At 36.8% G+C, this 24,676-nt stretch overlaps 1 protein-coding gene across 3 annotated transcripts in view; it reads left to right on the forward strand.

Moving 5' to 3' along the window:
- The window catches only part of METTL25 (methyltransferase like 25), a 130,511-nt gene that overhangs the window by 50,330 nt on the left and 55,505 nt on the right, over positions 1–24,676 (forward strand). For all 3 annotated transcript variants that reach the window (XR_001295652.2, XM_013963711.2, XM_013963710.2), the window contains exons 6-7: positions 16,643–16,737; positions 23,405–23,434. Coding sequence is in view for 2 of the 3 variants with exons in the window: in XM_013963711.2 (XP_013819165.2) it covers positions 16,643–16,737; positions 23,405–23,434 (125 nt within the window). In the remaining variant the exon portion in view is untranslated. The remainder of the gene's footprint in view (positions 1–16,642; positions 16,738–23,404; positions 23,435–24,676) is intronic.

Genomic DNA, 24,676 nt, shown 5'->3' on the forward strand with positions numbered 1-24,676 from the left:
CCTGAAATTAAAATGAAGACTCTCTGAAATTAAGAGAGCATAAGAACTGATTTAATAAGAGCATAAGAACTGATCTTGGGCATTGAGAATATCAGAGAAAATTTATTTGGCATAGGATATGCTAAGATACAGGAGATACTCAGGAAACTGTGTATCCACCAACTGCCCATTTTCCTAGATACCTAGGTAGGACAGTATGCAGAAATTGACAACCCAATGGGAAGACATATAACAAAAGACACACGTGTAACAAAAGACAGTGTAATAGGTGCTGTATTAGATTCCGATGCTCTGAGATAGTAATATGTAAATTCCCGAGAAAGTCCAAAAGTATCCCATAGGGAGGAGATTCTTTGATTGACTAGAGTTTTACTATTCTCTGCAGTGCTGTGGCCTTGTATAAATAAGTTTACCTTTGTGGATCATATGTAAATTAGTAAAAAGAAAAATTGGATGATCATGAAGGTCTCACTTATGACTCTGATGATCTTATGACTTGAATATAGCTTTCCAAAATATGTCTTTTATTTAAACTGAACCTCACCTGTATTTATCACAATATTTAGATTTAGCCCTGGTTTCTTTTCTTCTTAATTATATAGGGTTTGCATAAACAAATACTCTACTTTCCTGCTATGATTCTGCATTTGAAGGATAATCAAGAGTTTTTGCAAATCATACTCTTAAATCTATGTCATTGTAATAATGGCCTTAAATTTTCCGAAAGCTTTATGTTAAGTAAAAATTATCTAACAATAAATTCCCAGTTAAATGCTTATTTAAGCTTTCATTTTCTTAACTATCAATATTAACAGTTTATTAAATTTGTCTAGAATCAGTAACCATCAGGAGATACCTTGGCTTGAAGAAGGTATTGATCTTGTAATCTTAAAAGCAGATAAGTAGACTCTACTGTCAACTCTGTAGATTCAGGTGTTTATAACCTTTAGTTACAACATCACATTATTTCTCACTGTTCAGCTGGGCCTAAGTCTAAGGGAAATTCTTGCCAATTAACATGGAGTGAATACAGAGATTTCTAGATGTACTTGGCAGTCTGTGCATAGTTACCTCACACAGACAGCTGTATCTGATCTCCAGTCAGTTGTACATTTTCTAGAGTATTGGCTCTGATTACTTTTGCCATAGGGAATCTTCTTGCTGCCTACAAGTAGTTAGACATGGAGTTTTAATATATGTTCCCCTTTCTTTAATTTGCACTTCATTGTTTTTCATGACTAACAGAAAGTGGTTTTAGAAGCTCATGCAGATTGTATTTATTTAGCAAAATAACAAGTTTTCACTGTGCTCATAATAAGTAAAAGAAGAATTTCATTAAATCTAAAATTGAAAATTAATACATATTCACTTAAAAGAAGTACTAAAGAGAAATATATGCTTCAAACCGTAAGGTAATATGAAATCAAAGCTAACAGAAATTCTTATCAAAAAGTTTACAATCAAACTAATATAAAACAGCCTTAAAAAAAAAACTAGTTTACATTCTACCAGTTCTATATACAAATTTGGGTTTGTATTCTATATGGCAAATAATGTTGAAAATATTTTGCTATAAATATTGTATTTGCACATTTCTTTTTTTATGTGATAAATTATAAGCACGTTGTTTAAATTTCTTTCATCATCAGTCTGGCACAATGAGCAAAATTTTCTTAGGAATGAAGTTTACAGTGTGATTCATGATATTCATGTAAAGATTGTCTCATTGTCTTAGTGTTTCAGATATTCCATATGTGTCTCAATATAAGCTATTTCATCAAGACTGGAGTCTTGAATATAGAGTACATGAAGAGCAACAGAGGAAATCTGTTATGCACAGTAAGATGCACCATTGAGATGCTGCTTTCACAGTGTTTGCCAGACCAGTGCAGTGTTTTCTATCCATACTCAGACATAGCTGTTCTTATAGTCATGCATAAAAATAGCAAAGCAGGACTTCCCTGGCAGTCCAGTGATTAAGACTCTGCACTTCCAGTAGAGAGGAGGCAGGTTCAATCCCTGCCCAGGGAACTAACATCCCACATGCCACGTGGCATGGCCAATTAAAAAACTACCAATGCAGTAGTATATAGGCTGATTCATTCAGAAACGGTGTTTGAATGTAGATGTGACTCTGTTAAAGCAATGTATTTTAAACTAGGACTTTAATTTACATATTCCTGTGAGATTATGTTTCCAGCAACATTTTTAACCAAAGGATAGGTGAAATATTAATATACTGATTATATAATAGAGCTACAAGTGGAGAAACAGAAAAAAAGATGATGTAAATATGGCTAACCTGGTATAGTCTAGAGAGAAACAAATGAGAAATGATAAATTACCCTTTTACCATTGACTAATCAGCCACTCTCTTTAGAGGATTCTGTGAAGCAAAAGACCATACATGGGATATATATCTCAGTGACTTAAATTGAAGATTCTTTTGGTGAAAGCAGTAGAAGACACAGTAGGGCCTCAATTCATATTATAGATTTGATAATTAATTAATGTGAATATCTGTTCTGCTGTGACTTTCTTCAAATGTCTTGAATTCTGTTAGGTTGGTGCAAAACGAGTTGTGGTTTTGCATTGTTGAAATTTGCCTTTTGATATTGAAATACATTTTTAAATAAATGTGGCTACGTTATTCATCATTTTAATATCCATTTCCTGATTTTTTTGCTAATTACATTACTTGCTGTTTATTTTATATTTATTTTAGACTATAGAAATTATATTAGACAAAAAGCAAGTTCAAGTGATTTTTTAATACAAGTTCAAAATAGATCATAAAGCAGCAGAGACAACTCATAACATCAACACATTTGGGCCCAGAAACTGCTAATGAGCATACAGTTCAGTGGTGGTTCAAGAAGTTTTCCAAGATCCTTGAAGATGAGGAGCATAGTGGCTGGCCATCGGAAGTTGATAGTGACCGATCGAGAGCCATAGTCAAAGTTGATCCTCTTATAAGTACGTGAGAAGTTGCTGAAGAACTCAATGTTGACCATTCTATGGTCATTCAGCATCTGGAGCAAATTGAAAAAGTGAAAAAGCTTGGTAAGTGGGTGCCTCACGAACTGACCGAAAATCAAAGCAGTCACAGTTTTGAAGTGCCGTTGTCTCTTAATTCTACACAGCAATGAACCATTTCTCAATCGGATTGCAATGTGTGACGAAAAGTGAATTTTATATAACTGACAACAACCAGCTCCAGTGGCTGGACTGAGAAGAAGCTCCAAAGCACTTCCCCAAGCCAAACTTGCACCAAAAAAGGTCATAGTTGGAGAAGGAAATGGCAGCCTACTCCAGTATTCTTGCCTGGGAAATCCCATGGACAGAGGAGCCTGATGGGCTATAGTCCATGGGGTTGCAAAAGAGTCAGACACAACTTAGCAACTAAACAAAAGCAACAATATTTAAGTTAAGGAGTGATTAGGTTGAACTCAATGAAATTGCTGGTGTTCAACCATTTTTCAGCTACAAAACCCAGCAATGATAGCAGTTTCATATGATTCAACCTATGTATAGAATATCTTAATGGACACATAGAGTAGAATGTCATTAATATGTTAATACATTAATTAATACCTATTAATTTGGTGTTAAAAGTACACTGGGGAAAAAAAGTTCTGGTCACTGTTGGATGGTCTGCTGCCCATCTGCTCCATTACAGCTGAATCTTAGAAAAACAATTACATCTGAGAAGTGTACTTGGCAAATCAGTGCAATGCACTGAAAACTGCAGTGCCTGCAGCTAGCATTGGTCAGCAGAATGGGCTCAATTCTCCACAACAATGCCTGACCATGCGTTGTACAAGCAGTGCTTCAAAAGTTGAACAAACTGGGCTGTGGAGTTTTGCCTCATCCGCCATACTCACCTGTCCTCTCGCCAACTGACTACCACTTCTTCAAGCGTCTCAATGACTTTTTTGCAGGGAAAAATGCTTCCACAACCAGCAGGAGGCAGAAAATGCTTTGCAAAAGTCCATCGAATCCTGAAGCACAGATTTTTATGCTACAGGAATAAACAAATTTGTTTTTCATTGGCAAAAATGTATTGATTGTAGTGGTTCCTATTTTGACTAATAAAGATGTGTTTAAGCCTAGTTATAATGATTTAAAATTCACAGTCCGAACCTGCAATTATGTTTGTACCAACCTAATAGGATCTTTTTCTGTACTTCCTTTACAATTTGAAACTTACTGAGAGCTACACATAAGTTTTATATTTTAAGTTACCAAATTTTTATACCCATATTTATTCTAAGCATTTTTAGAGAGTATATCAATTTTTAGAATTTATCTACTTTTAAATTATCTAGTTATGCCTTATCTAGTTGTACTGTTTTGAATTTATCCTTTAACTTAAGAGTGTTGATGAAAATTAGTCCATCTAAGAGATGGAAAACTTTATTTGAGCCAAACCAGGGAATAGCGTCTTAGAAAGCTCTAAGAACTGTTCCACTCATTAGAAGTCAAGGCATAGTTACGTAAGTTTTTTGGAACACAGGGCTATACATTAAATGGCATATTATTGACAGTTTACACAGTCCAGATCTAAGCATCATTTTGGCCCCTTTCAAGATCAAGAAGAAATGTAATCTTTTAAGGAGCTGTGTTTTCAATGCTAGGAGAATTGTTCTTTATGATTGAGCAGGTATTCCTGCTGACGGGGAAGGTTTGGTTGATGCATAGGGCACATATGCAATGCACAGTGTGGGGAGAGAGGAGGCCAAAGGACAGAGAAGAACTTTTCATATTTAAATTTTTCTTGTCTTGCCATAAAATGTGAATTTTATTTTGCAACAGTATGGGTCTGATTTATATAGTTTAATTATATTTATTCTTTTAGTTTTAATATATTCAATCAACTGATAAGATATGAGTACTTAGAAATCTTAGTAATTTGGTATAGTTTTAATATGCCTTTTACCCTTAGATAATATTTTGAATGTTCTAAGAAAAAAGCCAAGTGTAACTCAAAGTTTTTTGGTCTGAAACAGTGGAAAAATGGAGTTATTTAGTGACCTAAATATGACTGCTGAAAGAGTAGAATTGAGAAGAAAGTTGTTCAGTTTTGGACAATTGAGTTTGACGTTCGTTTTAAAAATACAAGTGTGGAGGTTATATTATCAGTTGGATAGATAATTCTGGGTTTCTGAGGACAAATCTGGGTTTAACATAAATCTCTGAATTATTAACATAGAGATAGTAAGTTTGAGTGCTATCACTTAGGGAGTAGAGATCTTAAAAAAAAAAAATACAGGGATTAAACCTAGAAACATTCTTTCAAGTTCAGAGTACTTTCCAAAAGGAGTTTGGGAAAACTAGGAGGACCTGTGTAGTGATCTAATAAGGAAGAACAGTACAGTGCTGTTCTTTTACTTGGCAGTGTATTTTGGCCTTCCCTTGTGGCTAAGCTGTTAAGAATCCACCTGAGTCAGACACGACTGAGCGACTTTCACTTTCATTGTTAACGTATATAGATTTACTAAATTTGTTTAATAAGGACAAAGTATTCCTTAGAATGGATGTACCACGTTCTATTTCACTTCTCCTGTATTGGTGACATGTTTTATAATTTTCTCCTCTCACTATAATTTTTGATTTATCTGGTTCCATAATCTATCTTCCCTGGTGGCTCAGTCAGTAGAGAGTCTGCCTGTAATGCGGGAGACCTGGGTTCAATCCCTGGGTCGGGAAGGCACCCTGGAGAAGGAAATGGCAACCCTCCAGTATTCTTGCCTGGAGAATTCCATGGACAAAGGAGCCTGGTGGGCTACAGTCCATGGGGTCACAGAGAGTTAGACACAACTGAGTGACTTAACTTTCACTTTGTTTCACTTTCACAATCTACCTGGGTTTATTTTTGTTTATGATTTGCAAAATGGTTCTATTTTTTCTAAATTCTATTTTTTATTATGCTTTTACACATTGATATGAAATGACACCTTTCTCAGATAGTGCATTTTTAGATTATCTTTTCCTTTAGTCTGTTGGTTCCTATAATAAAACTATACTGTTTTAATTTCTGTAGTTTATTTGAACCTTTGAAATTTGGTAGAGCAAGTCCTTCAAAGTTCTTAGTTTTCAAAATTGTCTATTTTTGCTTTTATTTCCAGTATTCTGGGAGGTGGGTCATAGAGAATCCTGCTGTGATTTATGTCGGAGAGTGTTTTGCCTATGTGCTCCTCTAGGAGTTTTATAGTTTCTGGTCTTACATTTAGATCTTTAATCCATTTTCAGTTTATTTTTGTGTATGGTGTTAGAAAGTGTTCTAGTTTCATTCTTTTACAAGTGGTTGACCAGTTTTCCCAGCACCACTTGTTAAAGAGATTATCTTTAATCCATTGTATATTCTTGCCTCCTTTGTCGAAGATAAGGTGTCCATAGGTGTGTGGATTTATCTCTGGACTTTTTATTTTGTTCCATTGATCTATATTTCTGTCTTTGTGCCAGTACCATACTCTCTTGATGACTGTGGCTTTGTAGTAGAGCCTGAAGTCAGGCAGGTTGATTCCTCCAGTTCCATTCTTCTTTCTCAAGATTGCTTTGACTATTCGAGGTTTTTTGTATTTCCATACAAAATTGTCTTATGCATTTTTCTCTTTCAAATGAGTTTTATTTATTTACTTTTAAAAGAGTAACCATTTTATTTCATTGGTTTGTATAAGACATACTAATGCAGTTTTATATTTTTTAAAAACCAGATACAGTTTCCTCAAAGAGATTTCTGTCAGGAAAGGCTTGCTGACTGCTACTGCTGCTGCTGCTAAGTTACTTCAGTCTGCATCTCATTTATTGTCTGGGCTCAGCAATGGAAGCCAGGATATTCAGTGCACATTTGGGTGAACAGTACCAGATACGAAAGTCAAACAATAAGGCTTTGTTTCATGTTTTGCTAGAATTCTTTCCAATATTTCTTGTGTGGCTGGGAAAAGGATACACCATCTTTCAGAGAAGGAAATAATTAATATTAAAATGCTTATTTAATATTAACAGTGGAACTATTTTAAAATTTGATAATGGAGTATTTTACTTATCCAGAGATCTTGGCAAGAGGAAAATTGAAATGCTGATCACATCAACGATTTAATAAGGCTTAGGTAGAAAAGTTTGCTTGAGTCTTTCATTTGGGATTAAAGTTTATGTGATTTATAGTGCATATTAATAGAAAAGTTGTAAAATGTTTGATGTTTAAAAAGAATGATTTTTAAATTATCTCATTTCCTTTCTAATATTTAGATCATAATATACATTGTTGACCAGGTTCAAAGTAAAAGCTGATTTTGATGATTTGTGTGTCAAATGAGTTTTAGAATCAGACTGTTAAAATCCATCTTTAAAAAGCTGTTGGGATTTTTATTGACATACAGTGAATTTATAGATTATTGTGGGGATAAATTATGTCTTTGATATGTGTTTTCCTGTTGTAACAAATTATCTTTTCATTTATTTGGTGGTTGTTTCAGATATTTTTGTTAATCTTGCCCCATTTTAGTTAGTTTATTCATAAAGATTTTGTTGGGTTTTTTCCTTTGATATAAGAAACATTTATTGGGTGGCCTGACACATGCTAGTCACTGTTTTAGGGACCAGTGATATAAGATTAAACAAAACAAAGCCCCTGCCCTCACTATGCTTATATTCTGATAAGAAGGCATCAGGGTCTTTCCTGGTAGAGCAGTGGATAAGAATCTGCCTGCCAGTGTGGGAGACATGGGTTCATATCCCTGGTCCAGGAAGATGCCACATGTCATGGGGCAGGAAAAGCTGTGCACCACAACCACTGAAGCCCACGTGTCCTAGGGCACACAAACCGTGACTGCTGAGCCTGCGTGTCACTACTGCTGAAGCCCATGTGCCCTAGAGCCTGCACTCTGCAACAAGAGAAGCCGCTGCAATAAGTCTGTGCGCCCCAAGGAAGAGGAGCCCCTGCTCCCCGCAACTGGAGGAACCCCACCCAAAGACAACGAAGACACAGCACTGCCAAAAATAAATTAGTTTTTTGAAAGAAGGCATTAGGCAATAGAAAAATGAATAAGTGGATACCTAATGTCAGGTTATAAACAGGAGAACAACTAAGCAGGGAGAAGAGGGCAAGGTATGTGAAGAGCAAAGCAAAATCTTTACAAAATCACTTTATATATTTTTTCCTATCTTTTTTCCCCTATCTCAATAATAATCATTGTGGTTTTAAATGAAATAGTCTAAAACCCTCTACATATGAAAGTATAATGTAAGTTGAGATTATTAACTTAGGGGACAAAAATTTATGTCTCTAACAGCATAATGCCTGTTTATTTTTTTCTGGATAAAATTATATGTCAAATTTCATTTAAATCTAAAGAAATCTTAAGAGCATGTATTTTCAATGAGGGCATGCAGATAACCTTGATTCATCTATGTAATTCTGTTGATTCAGTTCAACAAAGTTCTGTAATAGGCACCAGAGGGTGTAAGATAAGTGAGAGTCTGTCTTTCCCCTTTGGGAGCTCATGATACAGCGGGGAGTTCAGAAACAATTACACAGAACTTTCATGCATGTCTGAGAGTGATGTATTCGTGATCTATAGATCTTAATCAACTACGAATATGAATTATTGAAAAAATGAATAAAAGAAGTAATGAGTGATGGATGTATAAACCAAATGATATTAAGACTAGAAGACAGAATAATTTTTCATAACTCAGGGATGAAGGAAAACTTTCTAAAAAAGGTGACATTTGGTTTTCATTTAGAAAAATGAAAAAACAAATCTGAGCCAGATTATGAGAGCCATGAACGATATACTGAAGCCTCAGAATGTTATTCAGTGGAAGGCAAAGTGTACTTAGTCCCATAAAAATATTTTTGAGTGTTTATTGCAAAATAATTGCATTCATTTGTTTATATTTCTGAACAATAGGAAGCGACAGCAAGTCACTAGGACTTTTCAGAGATAAAACCAACTGACGTGGTAACCAGTGGTAGGGAAATAGAATCGGTGGTGGTGAGGGGTGACAGTGAAGGCTAAAGATGATGGCAAGGTTTTAGGTTATGTCTTGACAGTTGTTGTTCAGTCTCTCAGTCGTGTCCGACTCTGCGCCCCTTGTCTTTTCACGGCAGGCTTCCTTGTCCTTCACTATCTCCCAGAGTTTGCTCAAACTCATGTCCGTTGAGTTCATGATAGCATGATTACATAATGGCATATTATTACTGGGGAAGAACAGATTTGTAGCCCTAGGAAGTGAGTTTATTTTTGCATATTTTTAGTTTTAGAAATATTTAGCAGATAACTAAATTTTCTTATCTCAACACTCTCAGACATAAATCACAGCAGGATCCTCTATGATCCACCTCCCAGAATTCTGGAAATAAAAGCAAAAATAAACAAATGGGATCTAATTAAAATTAAAAGCTTCTGTACAACAAAGGAAAATATAAGCAAGGTGAAAAGACAGCCTTCTGAATGGGAGAAAATAATAGCAAACAAAACAACTGACAAACAACTAATCTCAAAAATATACAAGCAACTTCTGCAGCTCAAGTCCAGAAAAATAAACGACCCAATCAAAAAATGGGCCAAAGAACTAAATAGACATTTCTCCAAAGAAGACATACGGATGGCTAACAAACACATGAAAAGATGCTCAACATCACTCATTATTAGAGAAATGCAAATCAAAACCACAATGAGGTACCACTTCACACCAGTCAGAATGGCTGCGATCCAAAAATCTGCAAGCAATAAATGCTGGAGAGGGTGTGGAGAAAAGGGAACCCTCCTACACTGTTGGTGGGAATGCAAACTAGTACAGCCACTATGGAGAACAGTGTGGAGATTCCTTAAAAAATTGCAAATAGAACTACCTTATGACCCAGCAATCCCACTTCTGGGCATACACACGGAGGAAACCAGAATTGAAAGAGACACATGTACCCCAATGTTCATCGCAGCACTGTTTATAATAGCCAGGACATGGAAACAACCTAGATGTCCATCAGCAGATGAATGGATAAGAAAGCTGTGGTACATATACACAATGGAGTATTACTCAGCCGTTAAAAAGAATTCATTTGAATCAGTTCTGATGAGATGGATGAAACTGGAGCCAATTATACAGAGTGAAGTAAGCCAGAAAGAAAAACACCAATACAGTATACTGACACATATATATGGAATCTAGGAAGATGGCAATGACGACCCTGTATGCAAGACAGGAAAAAAGACACAGATGTGTATAACGGACTTTTGGACTCAGAGGGAGAGGGAGAGGGTGGGACGATTTGGGAGAATGGGAATTCTAACATGTATACTGTCATGTAAGAATTGAATCGCCAGTCCATGTCTGACGTAGGGTGCAGCTTGCTTGGGGCAGGTGCATGGGGATGACCCAGAGAGATGTTGTGGGGAGGGAGGTGGGAGGGGGGTTCATGTCTGGGAACGCATGTAAGAATTTAAGATTTTAAAATTTTTAAAAAAAAAATTAAAAAAAAAAAATAACTGAAAAAAAAAAAAAAAAAAAAAACATCCAGAAAGAAGTTCAGACTGGAGATAACTTGGGAATTAAATTTAAAGGAGTAGATGTAATTGCTCAGAAACGAGTGAGGCAAGGGTTGCCAGCAACCACCAGAGGCAAGGAGGAGGCAAGGAGAGATTCTTTCCAAGAGTATTCACAGTGAGCGTGCCCCAACTGATACCTTGATTTCAGACCTCTAGTCTCCAGAACTGTGAGAGAACACACTTCTTTTGTTTCAGCCACCCAGTGTGTTGTGATTTGTTACGGCAGCCCTGGGAAAGTAATGGCAGGAATGATCAGCATGTACTGAGATATGGATAAGATTGCCGAGGGAAAGAGTAGAGATAGATTCAGACTAATTTTAGACAATTTTGACAGACCAAAGTTTACTTTAAAAAACAGTTAAGACCAGATGTGATAATTTTTATCATACCATACAAAAATGTTAGTAACTTGTATTCTACCTAGCCGTTTCATTCATTTGTTTACCAGCTGAAGGCATATGAGTTTTTGAGCCTTTAGTCAAAGAAAGCATAAAAGGGGCATGGGAGTAGGAGGATTAACCCTTAAGCACATTTAACAGACATAAAACAATAAGCTATCAAGGGGCTATGAAGAGTATTAGGCCACAGATAAGAGAGAATGAGGTCACAGAAGCCAAGTGAAAAGAATATTTTAAGGAGGGAACATCAAGAGCTCCTTAAAATCTGCAGTAAGAAAAATACCCATTGGATTTGGTCTCAGATTCTGGTGGTGATGGAAACAAGAGGCGTTTGAGTGGCATGTATCGATGTATAGATTTCAGAAAGATACTGTTACTCTTAATGTAGAGGAAAGGCGAAAAGAAAGAGAAAGAATTTGCTAGTAGGTATTGCATTTACCCAGTTAAGAGCTAATGAAGATTGAAAATGAAAAGGAGATATAATTAAGAGGATGAGTATATTAGAACTTGGGGATTAAAAGAGAGAACAATTAAAAAAATGGTTCTATAATTCAAACTCGTGTCACTAAATGGATGATAATATTATTAACACAAAAAGGAAGAACTAGTAGAATATAAAGCTAGAAAAGACTAAGAAATGGAATAGAAGGAAAAAAAACAAGAAACTTCATCTCCTCCAAAATTAAAGATAGCGTGAAAGTGATCCTCAAGGAAAGCAACTTGATTCCACTGGTTGGTTGGTTTGTTCTGTGGCACAGTCATGTCCAACCCTTTGCCACCCCGTGAACTGCAGCACACCAGGCCTCTGTCCTGCAAGTTTACCCAAGTTCACGTTCATTGCATCGGTGATGCCATCCAGCCATCTCATTCTCTGACACTCTCTTCTCCTTCTGCCCTGTTCGGGAATGAACAAAGCTGTGAGGCTGCTCTAACCTCAATCACAGAACAAACTATGATACAGATTCAGAGAACTTCAAGGTGATTGAGTACACAACCACTGGATGTCCAAAGGAGTGAGTCTCTCCTGTGGTGTCACATAACCCTGAACCAAGGCTGGCAGTTCCTGCAAACTGCCCAAAAAGTTCAGAGGTGTTTTGGTTGGAGGTTTGGGGAGCCATGTGCGTGAATGAGACTGCCCGTCTGCTGTCCTTCACACCGTTAGATAGGGTTGGAGGGGGAACTTACTTAAGCATATGGTAAAGTTACCCATCTATAGGCCTTCATTTTGGGGGCAAAGAAAAGTTTGATGAGCCCTAAAGAAGACAGTAACCCTCTTCCCCCCTCATCACATTCACCAGCCCAAGTGAGGGAACATGCTCGCCGTCTTTCAGCCTCCACTTCTCCAGTGACAGCCCAGTGTACTCAGTGTGTGACTGCTCCCCCGCTGGCTTCCACGCTGTATCGTCTGAAATCTAGAGGAACCCCAGTCCTATGCAACCCTATCTGCAGCTCCCCTTTATCACCATGCATCAGCTGGCAAGCCCAGGGCTCCGTATTTCCCTGAAAAATCCCCTTCCCTGCCCCCACCACAATACTCACAGCCTTACCACTATCTCTAGGGATGCGAAGGCCTAGCCCCATCATGCCTTTGATCCCCATTCGTGGCAGTCCTCACCAGAAACCCGGCCTCACCATTCATTCCTGATTTCCAGGATTCTCAACAAATGTGTATATGTCCTTTGTTCTGCCTTGTCTTCTGCCTCTTCTCAATTCCAAAATGTTCTTGAATTCAGTCATGCATCACCAAAATTGCCTTTATGTGCAACTATTCTCTGAAGATCGCTTTACTGTCTAATCAAAATGGAGCTCTTCGCTGAGGAAGCACACTTGCCGTACTCATCAAGCAGTGCGTTTTTCTGTCTCAGTTCCCTTGTATGAGGTAATTGGCTGCTTTGTTGCTACTTCAAGACTGTATTCATCATCTTATGTTGTTTGAGAGATCACCACAAAACTGAATGACTTAGAAACAGAATAAATTTTGTTATACCTTATTACAATTTCTGTGGGTTAAGGATTTTGGACTAACTTGGGCATGGATTTCTTATATTAGATTTTTTTTTTCCTGGAAATAATATACCCCTTCCATTGTAATATATGTTCCAGAGATACTCTTCTCATTTCATTCTGATGTTAAGTAGTAATTTTAGCTTATTATTGGTGGAGGAAATTTCTACCTATTTTCGGGCAAGTAGACATGCCTTTTTCCTGGCAGCATAAGGCAAAATGCAGAGCAGTTTGGTACACTAATTATACTTTTATTAGTTGGTACACTAATTGTACTTTTCATTACAAATCCATTGCTTGTTTCTTAAGTGGAATTCTTTTGCTGTTTTGTAGCAAGCTGACTGTCATCTCCTCTTTTCCATTCCTACAAATTTGTTCTGTAGGTATTTGGTTGGACTATTAGAAATTGAAAAATTGCTAGTCAATAATTTTTAAATTGTATAATATTCTAGTATTATATTTTTGGAAATTAACTATGTCTTGTTGGAGCTCTGTTTGTTTGCTTTTCATTAAGTCTTCCCAACAAATATTTTCATTACTTGTAAGTCATGAAAAGACTCCTCATGTAAGTCTCTGCTCAAATACACATTGTCAAAGAAGACTCCTGTATTAATTAGAACAGAGGGATTCAACTAGTGTGTCATGGATGCTACATGGGAGTTCCTGTGATATTGCTTCCTTCATCCCATGGGTTTTGGCTCAACACAGTTATCATCATCTGTTTATTCCACTATGACCTACAAAATCCACCATATTCTCTGAGTGCTGAGCTACAAAAAAAAGTTGGGAAACACTGAATTAAAGATTTAGATGCTAGATAGTTTCAAACCCAAAGTAGCAGTCACTTCAACAAAACAGATGGATGTTTCTGTTTCGGTCCCAAGGCAGACGATTAGAGCTAGTTAAAGGAGCTCTGTGGGCATCCACACAGATGCCCTCAGATGGTAAAGAATCTGTCTGTGATGCAAAAGACTTGGGTTCGATGCCTAGGTTGGAAAGATCCCCTAGAGAAGAGAATGGCTACCCGTTCCACTAATCTTGCCTGGAGAACTCCATGGACAGAGGAGTCTGGCAGGCTATAGTCCATGGGGTTGCAGAGTCAGACATGACTGAGTGTCTAACACACAGACACACACAAAGGAGCTCTATACAAAAAAGCCTTCGAAGAACCCAGAATCCTTCTGTCTTGTTGCTCCATCATCTGCTTGCCAACATGACCATAATGTGAGGAGGGGAGAGCTTTCTCCTTTTTGAGCATTTGCGCACATCTCTTCTGCCCACATCCTGTTAGCCAAAACTTAATCTCTAGCTATTCTAGTGGCTGCATGGGAGTCTGGGAATTATAGTCTTTAATCTGAACAGCTGAATAGTCAGCTAAAGATTGAATGCTCTGTTACTTTATAAGGAAGAAGGAGAGAGCAGATAGGGGAAGGGGGAAAAAAAAAAAAAAACGGTTTTATTAGGACTTTCCTAAACACTCTCAATAAAAGACCAAAACCCCATTTCTTCAGCCCCTTACTCTTTAAAGTTTAGCTCTTTCTTCAGCTGTCAGAAAAAGAATTAAACTACTTACAGTAACCCTTTCATTTAGCAATAATCATGTTTTGGTTAAATCGTAAAGCCTTCAGTAAAACTCAACCCTCTCTTTCAAGCCATCTTGGTAATTGATGAAGGAAGTAGACTGGGGTCCCTTGGACTTGGGTAGGCTTCTAGAGCTCCATGAGTCCTGGACAATTGTAAGTGAAGTTGTTTATATAGCCTGGTGGTTAAGAGCATGGCCTCTGGAGTCAGACTGCTGGTTTAAATTCCAGGTCTGTCATGTGCTAGATTTGCAACTCAGGCAATTCTCTTCAAGTCCCTGTGCTTAGTTTCTCTGCCTGAAACATGAGAACCATAGTATACCTATTTCATAGAATTGCTGTGGGGACTTGTTAATACGAAAGCTCCTAGCATTTAAAGGTAATTAATACATTTAAAGTACTTATAACAGTGTTTAACAATATTGTGTTGTATAAATACTAGCATTGTTATTATTTATATTCCTGGGGCAAGGAATATGCCTTCCATCTTCCATATGATTATCAAATAAGGTCAATTATAAAATCCTAATTAAAAGAAAGAAGGAAATCACTATCACAGGCTCATGTCTATATGAAACTTAAATTTTCTCTATTTTAATCGAAAACCATCTGATATTTCATAACACAAACGTTTATTTGGTGGAATCTACTGTGGTGTTGGAGAAGACTCTTGAGAGTCCCTTGGACTCCAAGGAGATCCAACCAGTCCATTCTGAAGGAGATCAGCCCTGGGTGTTCTTTGGAAGGAACGATGCTAAAGCTGAAACTCCAGTACTCTGGCCACCTCATGCGAAGAGTTGACTCACTGGAAAAGACTCTGATGCTGGAGGGATTGGGGGCAGGAGGAGAAGAGGACGACAGAGGATGAGATGGCTGGATGGCATCACTGACTTGATGGACGTGAGTCTGAGTGAACTGAAGGAGTTGGTGATGGACAGGGAGGCCTGGCGTGCTGCGATTCATGGGGTCACAAAGAGTAGGACATGACTGAGCGACTGAACTGAACTGAACATCAACAGTATTGCTTCACTGGTAGCTCAGTGGTAAAGAATCCATCTGCTAATGCAGGAGATTTGGGTTCAGTCCCTGGTTTGGGAAGGTCCCCTGGAGGAGGAAATGACAACCCACTCCAGTATTCTTGCCTGGGAAATCCTACGGACAGAGGAGCCTGGTGGGCTATAAGGGTTGCAAAAGAGTCAGACACACTTAGTGACTAAACGACAGCAACAGCCTCAGTAATACTTTGTTTTAAACCATTTTCTTATTTTCTAGTTTTATTTTGCTTTTTAACCTAATAAAAAATGTATATGTATCCAATTTTCTTTTCATTACCACTTTTGATAAGCTTGAGTTCTTATTTTCCAGGCTTTAATTTAAAATAGATTTTTTTTTCCTTGTCAGAAATGCTGTGTAATTATTAGTTGTTCATAAGGGGTTTTAACATCAGCAAGTTACATATATAACTCTATAAGTGAGTCAACAGCAGATATGTGTGATTAAGTAGTGAATGTTGACTTTTGTTGTTGTTACTTAAACCATAAATCCATTTGAGCCAAACTGAATCACAGTTGAAAATGTAACATCCTATTAATATAATGGAAAAAAGAAGAGTGCATACAGCCGTTCTGGAAAGTGAACACTGTGGCTGGGGAAAAAATATTGATGCTTCAACATTGTTGGGAATAAATTAATATTGTTCTGGAATAAATGGCCAAATGTCACATTTAATAAATCATTTTATTAGAAAGTTGGGTCAGCAGAAAATGCCCGGTATCTCATTACTTATCTTCTATAGTTACACTGAACATGAAAAGTATTTCCATTTTAAATTGCTTTTGCTAAATCTTTGAGAAATAATTTTGGTAAATTGGCTGGTATCAGACCTGGAGATTGAACGCAAAACAGCTGTTGTTGAGAAAATGCCATTTTCATAACATTAATATGTTTTCAATTAACATACTGGAATGAGCTGTTAAACATTACCACTTCCATGTTTAACTACTGTTTGACTTTCAAATGACTGATTTGCGCTCTCAATAGATTATTTACTTTAACTAAAAAAGGAAGAATTTTATTTAAATAATTCATATTTTTCTTCCATCTGCAGAATATACCCAAGAAAGGCGGGGATTTCCAATGTGCCACTATTTGAAGGAAGAGAAATGGTGCTGTGGCCGTAATGCCAGAATGTCAGCCTGTTTGGTAGGATTTGTTCTTTCTCAACTAAGAGCTTTATCCGGATGTTGCTGAATTTATTTCTTTGGCTCTGTTAAATGCCAAATTTTGCAGAGCATCTTTATTAATGCTTTTATGCACTGCAAATTATGAGGGGAAAAAAATGGCTTGCCTTTACAACATTATTCACTCTGCATGCAGTATGGTCACAATTTATAGTTATACTTTAATTCTGCATTATGGTACTTAATTTTTTACATGTAATTACTTTAATTATCATATAAAGTGTACCAACAACCAATTCTTAAACTCAGAATTACTTTAGTGCTTTATCCACAGCTCTGTGGTGTGTGTGTGTGTGTGTGTGTGTGTGTAGCAGATCATTGGTCTCCTAAGTTTTCATAAAATGGAAAAAATATTATTAAACTATCTGGGATAGGAAGTACCTAACTAGTTAACTGAAATCTTTATTTAAAATGTCTGAGTTGGCTCTTATCCTTAGATCTAGAACACTTTGGCCCACAGTTTTCTCTGTTTGTGGTGTTATGTTGGTCTAAAAAGGACCAAATGCCAGTTAAATGGTGTTAATGGACTTTGCCATCATAAATGTAAAATGTAGTTTCTACAATAATGTTTCTAATGTACAACCTCAAGGAAAATTAACTATTATGTGGTCATTATTTTGATAATAATCAGAGACTATTCCAATAAGTTGTCTCTTCACATCAGATGAACAAAATACTGGAGCTTCAGCATCAGTCCTTTCAGGGTATATTCAGGGTTAATCTCCCTTAAGATTGACTGGTTTGATCTCCTTGCTGTCCAAGGGACGCTTAAGAGTCTTTTCCAGCATCAGAGTTGGAAGGCTTCAATTCTTTGGCATTCTGCCTTCTTTACAGTCCAGCTCTCACAACTGTACCTGACCACTGGGAAGATCATAGCCTTGACTGTATGGACCTTTGCCAGCAGAGTGATGTCTCTGCTTTTCAACACACTGTCTAGGTTTGTCATTGCTTTCCTGCCAAGAAGCAATTGTCTTCTGATTTCATGACTGCAGTCTCCATCTGCAGTGATTTTGGAGCCCAAGAAGAGGAAATCTGTCATTATTTCCACCCTTTCCCTTTCTATTTGCCATGTAGTAATGGGGCCAGATGCCATGATCTTAGTTTTTTTTAATATTGAGTCTTAAGCCAGATCTTTCACTCTCCTCCTTCACCCTCATCAAGAGGCTTGTTAGTTCCTCTTCACTTTCTGCCATTAAAGTGGTTATTATCCATATATCTGAGGTTGTTGATGTTTCTCCTGCCTATCTTGACTTCTGGCTTGTAACTCATCCAGTTCGGCATTGCTCCTGATGTGCTCAGCATATTGGTTAAATAGATAGGGTGACAGCGGATAGCCCTATCATACTCCTTTCTCTATATTGAACCAGTCAGTTTTTCCATACAGGATTCTACCTGTTACCCCTTAACCTGCATGCAGGTTTCTCAGGAGACAGGTAAGGTGGTCTGGTATTCCCATGTCTCTAAGAGCTTTCCAGTTTGTCACGATCTACACAGTCAAAGGCGATAGTGTAGTCCATGAAACAAAGATGGATGTTTTTCTGAAATTCCCTTGCTTTTTCTATAATCCAGCAAATGTTGGCAATTTGATTTCCAGTTCCTCTTCCTTTTTTAAATCCAGCTTGGACATCTGGAGGTTCTTGGTTCGCATAATTCTGAAGCCTAGCATGCAAGATTTTAAGCATGACCTTACTAGCATGGCAGATAAGTGCAATTGTCCAATGGTTAGCACATTCTGGTACTACCCTCCATGGGGATTAGGATTCAGTTCAGTTCAGTTCAGTCACTCAGTTATGTATGATTCTGCAACTCCATGGATTGCAGCACGCCAGGCTTCCCTGTCCATCACCAATTCCCAGAACTTGCTCAAACTCATGTCCATCGAGTTGATGATGCCATCCAACCATCTCATCCTCTGTCATTCCCTTCTTCCCCTGCCTTCAATCTTTCTCAGCATCAGGGTCTTTTCCAGTGAGTCAGTTCTTCACATCAGGCGACCAAAGTATTGGAGCTTCAGCTTTAGTATCAGTCCTTCCAATAATATTCAGGACTGATTTCTTTTAGGATTGACTGGTTGGACCTCCTTGCGGGCCAAGGGACTCTCAAGAGTCTTCTCCAACACCACAGTTCCAAAGCATCAATTCTTAGGTGCTCAGCTTTCTTTATAGTCCAACTCTCACATCCATCTGTGACTACTGGAAAAACCATAGCTTTGACTATTCTACCTTTGTCAGCAAAATAATATCTCTGCTTTTTAAAATGCTGTCTAGGTTTGTCATAGTTTTTCTTCCAAGGAGCAAGTGTCTTTTAACTTCATGGCTGCAGTCACCATCTGCAGTGATTGGAATTATGATTGACTATTTTCCAGTCCTGTAGCCACTGCTGGGTCTTCCAGAGTTGCTGACATAGTGAATGCAAAACCTTGATAGAATCATCCTTTTGGGATTTGAATAGTTCTGCTGGAATTTCATCACATTTTCTAGCTTTATTAACAGCAGTGCTTTTTAAGGCCCACTTGACTTTGCTCTCCAGATCGTCTGACTGGGTGACTAAGCAGACCTTTGTAGTAATCTGGCTCATTCGGATCTTCTTTATACAGTTCTTCCATGTATTCTTTCCATCTCTTCTCGATCTCTTCGCCATCCACTAGGTCTCTACCATTTTTATCCCTTACTGTGTCCATCTTTGGGTGGAATCCTCCCATGATGTTTCCAGTTTTCCTGAAGAGATTGCTAGTCTTTGCCCTTTTGTTGTTTTCTTGTATTACTAAGCATTGTTCATTGAAAAAGACCTTCTTGTTTCTTCTGGCTATTTTTTGAAACTCGTCAGTTAATTGGATGTACCTTTCCCTCTCTGCCTTGCTTTTCACTTCTCTTTGTTCTTCAGCTGGCTGTAAAGCCTCCTCAGATGACCACTTTGCCTTCTTGCTTTTCTTTTTCTTTGGGATGGTTTTGTTTGCTGCCTCCTGTACAGTACTACGGACCTCTGTCCACAGTTCTTCAAGCACAGTGTTAACTAGATCTGATCCCTTGAATCTATTCATTACCTCTACTGAAAATTCACATGGGATTTGATTTAAGTCATGCCTGGTTGGCCAAGGGGTTTTTCCTGTTTTCTTTAGTTTAAGCCTGAATTTTGCTATGAGAAGTAGATGATCTGAGCCACAGTCAGGTCCAGGTCTTGTTTTTGCTGACTATATACAGCTTCTCCATCTTCAGCTACGAAGAATGTGATCAGTTTGATTTCAGTATTGACCATTTGGTGATGTCCATGTATAAAGTCATCTCTTGTGTTTTTAAAAAAAGGTATTTGCTATGACTAATGCATTCTCTTGGCAGAATTCAGTTAACCTTTGCCCTACTTAATTTTGTTCTCCAAGACCAAACTTGCCTGTTACTCAAGATATGTCTTGACTTCCTACTTTTGCATTCCAATCCCCGATGATGAATAGAACATCTTTTTTAGGTGTTAGTTCTAGGAGGTCCTCTAGGTCTTCATAGAACGGATCAATTTCTTTGGCATCCATGGTTGGGACATAGACTTGGATTACTGTGGTACTGAATGGCTTGCCTTGGAGACAAACCAAGATCATTCTGTCATTTTTGAGGTTGTAACCAAGTACTGTATTTCAGACTCTTTTGTTGATTATGAGGGCTACTCCATTTCTTCTATGGGATTCTTGCCCGCAGTAGTAGATATAATGGTCATCTGAATTAAATTTGCCCATTCCTGTCCATTTTAGTTTGCTGATTCCTCTAAGCAAGAAGAAATTGAAATAGTCTTTTTGTAGGGAATCTGACTAGCCTAAGAGAAAAGTCTGAAGATACTGGCATTAGAAATTTTATGATAAAATAGGACCTTTGTGGTGAGGTCTGCAATTAATAGTCCTCTCATAAGCACAGTGCTTCTGTTCAAGTTTATGATACCCACATTTTAATTATCAGCAGATGGCCAAGAATCATTAGCTGTCTAAGAAAGTCTAACAGGAAAGAATAGAGATCAGATAAACAAATAGGAAAGAAGCAACTTGGAGAAAACAACCCAAAATAAAAAGAGATACTATCTAAAATAATATATAATAGCAATTAATATCCCTTAGAAAGATAAAAGAATATAGTATATTAACAAAACAAAATTGTTTGCTGTAACTAAACATTCAACAAACCATAAAGAAGGGTTTTTGAAAAGTAAATTCCAAAATAAAGAATTTATCAACCACTTTGCCTGACTAATGTCAGCTTCTTATAGAATACCCCTTTCCTACTAGCTCTATCCTTGTCTTTACTCACGGGGATTTCTTTTATTGACTAAACTTAGAAAGTCTAAGGAACATTTTTTTGGTGTTTCTTGTTTCATTGCCTTTTTTCTCATAACTCACCTTTTCTACAAATATTCAGAGCTTAAAGGATTGAGAGAGTGAGACAGAGAGATATCTTTGTGGTAACACTTTCAGATGAATTGTTAAGGGTACTAACCAGAGGGGGGAAAATGAATTATATTAGTGTAATCTTATCAGCATACTTTTAGCCTGATAAAATTTCAAAATATTTTATATTAGTATGAAATGAATACTTAGTATATTCTCTTCATCATCTATATTTATTGGCCAAGAAAAATGTTTATATTTGTAAGAAACTGTTTATTACCTACCTGTTTATCTTTGATCATGTAATGAAAAGTTAACATTTGGTTTTCTAAAGTAAACTCATCAATAACACATACCAAAAATAGCCCTTTGCTATATGATATTTGTATTGACACCAAATAATATATAATTAAAAACTTGTCTGTCACAGTATTGTTAATTGGCTATAATATTAGTCAGTCAGTCATGTCTGACTGACTCTTTTCATGTCTGGCTGACTCTTTTCAATCCCAAGAACCATAGTCCACCAGGCTTCCACTGTCCATAAATTTCTCCAGAGAAGAATACTGAAATGGGTTGCTGTTCTCTCCTGCAGGGAATCTTCCCAACCAAGGGATCAAACCCAGGTCTCCTGCAATGCAGTCAGATTCTTTACCTTCTTAGCTACCAGAGAATTGTCTATTCATTTCAGTCAGTTCTGTCACTCAGTCGTATCCAGCTCTTGGCGACCCCATGAATTGCAGCACGCCATGCCTCCCTGTCCGTCACCAACTCCCGGAGTTCACCCAAACTCATGTTCATCGAGTCGGTGATGCCATCCAGCCATCTCATCCTCGGTCGTCCCCTTCTCCTCCTGCCCCCAATCCCTCCCAGCATCAGAGTCTTTTCCAATGAGTCAACTCTTCACATGAGGTGGCCAAAGTATTGGAGTTTCAGCTTTAGCATCAGTCCTTCCAGTGAACACCCAATATAAAATAAAAAGTTTATTATTTAATAATCATCATCTGTATTCATAACACTCTTGCTCTTGATGTTCAGTGAAGGTATCCTTGAAGTCAATGGAAAAGTTCCATTTTTTTCTTCAAACAATTTCTGTGAAGCAAACTTTCATAACATGAGCTCATTTTCCCACTAAATCTTCATGACATGAGATCATGAAAAGTAAATTGGGATTTGGAAAACAAGTTTTTAGTTCCCACTCACCTGCTAACTAACTTTGCAACTTGTGGCAAGTTCCTTTCATTGTCAGTGACCTTGTGCATCTGCAAAAATTGCACTTTGGATAATCTGTAAGTTTTCTTTCAGCTTTAAAAGGATATGATTCAGCTAAATCTAAAAAGTAATATTTAAGAAGACATAGGCATCTGAAGCAAATATGAGTACTTTGAATTAGGAAGTATATGCAAATCTGTAACATTTTACTACTTTTATGTTTGAAAAATTTTCTAATTAAAGCTTTAAAAATAAAATTTTAGTTAAAATATTTTCATGTGATTCAGTTATAAAACAACGTAAGTGTGGAAATGTATGTTTCTAAAACAAACAGAAAGTTTCAGAAGGCTCTATTTCATATTTAAATTATAACAAATCTTTCATGTATATTGTATTATGAGTATTTGTTAGAAATACTAGGAAATGTTTTATAAAAATATTTTATATTTTAAATATAAATGTAAAACCAACTACATGTAAAATTGTAAAAATATGTATTGCTTTCTCTTAAAGTGAGTTGATCATACGTGAATTTGATTTGAATTTGCAGACCATGCAGACCAAAATCATGTCCTTTGTAAGCTAAGATTTCAGCCGTGATTTGTTCAATATCCTTCTGTTTAATAAGAGATAAAATTATATGTTTTTTAAAAATTGGAAGAAAATAAAACATAGCATGTAAATTATGTTTATTATGTATATATTATAATAGCTTTGGATTTATTTGTTTTAGCTGCAATAAAAGAGAGCCAAGAATGTGTCTTTATCTTTCCTGTTTTCTAATTCCTTCTAAGTTCAAAGAGTGTACGCAGTTGCAGTGTGTATGTGTTTGTGTACATGACACGCATGCATATAGCAGCCCTAAATTATACAAGTGTACCAGTTAGCATTCCTTCATGATATTAACACTTGTAAGTGTATAAACTATTATTTTATCAGTTAATTAATCTCTTTAAATGTCTCTTTTACAAGCCCTCATATAATGTGTTTATAAGTTTTATAAGATAAGACTAAACATATCAACTATCTTTGTCTTATTTTTTTCTCCTTAAAGGCCCTGGAGCGGGTTGCAGTTGGCCAAGGGGTAAGTGAGAGTGTTTACTCTAATCCAGCTGATGAAAGTGATAGGTTTTCTCAAAGTGCTCTTCATACTTGACCTGCTAGTGAACCTAAAACCTGATGGATTTTAATGCTCACTTTTCTTGTCTCCTCTTCATATTCAAACTTACACATTTTCTGTAAGTTTACTTTATTATAAAAGAGAATTGAACTCTCAGGAAAAGAAAATTAAGCTTTTAGGAAAACTTCTACATTATACTCTTATACTAGGGTCTCATTTCTTCATATTATATTAAACAGTCTATAAATATTTCTGAAGAATGTTGTTGCTGACTTTCAAGCTTTTATGGGCTTAGTTCAAGCAAAGATAAACCAGGTATAGCATTGAATTTATTTTTTAACTATAGTTCAAAGCACACATTTTATTTGGTTGTTTTTTAACTTTTTTTTTTTTTGACTTCATTAGTTATTAGTTGCAACAACCAAATGAGTTTTTATATGTAAACAGATGTTAAATGTATTCAATGTAATTGCTTTATCCTCTACTTTATGATTTATGAAATGTCTTAATATTTGTAACATTTTTTTTAAAGAGTTCCTTTTAAATTTATCACAAAATTTTCTTACTGGACCTAAATTTTAGAGATTTCTTTTTAGCTTCTTTTCAGAGTATTAACATGGCAATTTTAATTTTTAAATATAATAATAGTATATCAGTAGTAACAGGTATCATTTACTGAGTGCTTACTTTGGGTCAGACACAATGCTAAGAACTTTGTGTGGATTTTTTTTTTTTTTAAGTAGGAGCTTCCCAGGTGGCACTAGTGGTAAAGAATCCGCCTGCCAATGCAGGAGGCACAAGAGACGCAGGTTCGATCCCTGAGTTGGGAAGATCCCCTGGAGGAGGAAATGACAACCCAATCCAGTATTCTTGACTGGAAAATTCTATGGACAGAGAAACCTGGCGGGCTACAGTCCATGGGGCTGCAAAGAGTTGGACACGACTGAGCACACTTTAAAAAATATTGATTGTAGCTACCTAAAAACTGACAAAACTGATTTTTTGAAGACATTCGAGCATACTTTAAGCATGTAGGCTTTAGTCTCTGACGGCTGATTTGCGTCCTGTCTTACATCAGTTACTGGCTTAGTGAGCTGGGGTCACATCATGATTTCTCCACAGCTTAATTTCTTTATCTGTAAAATACACATAGTAACAATCATAAAACTAAGAGTAATAGTAATACCTTTCTCATAGAGTTTTTGT

Source organism: Capra hircus, chromosome 5 (assembly GCF_001704415.2).
Source record: "Capra hircus breed San Clemente chromosome 5, ASM170441v1, whole genome shotgun sequence".
NCBI lineage: Eukaryota > Metazoa > Chordata > Mammalia > Artiodactyla > Bovidae > Capra > Capra hircus.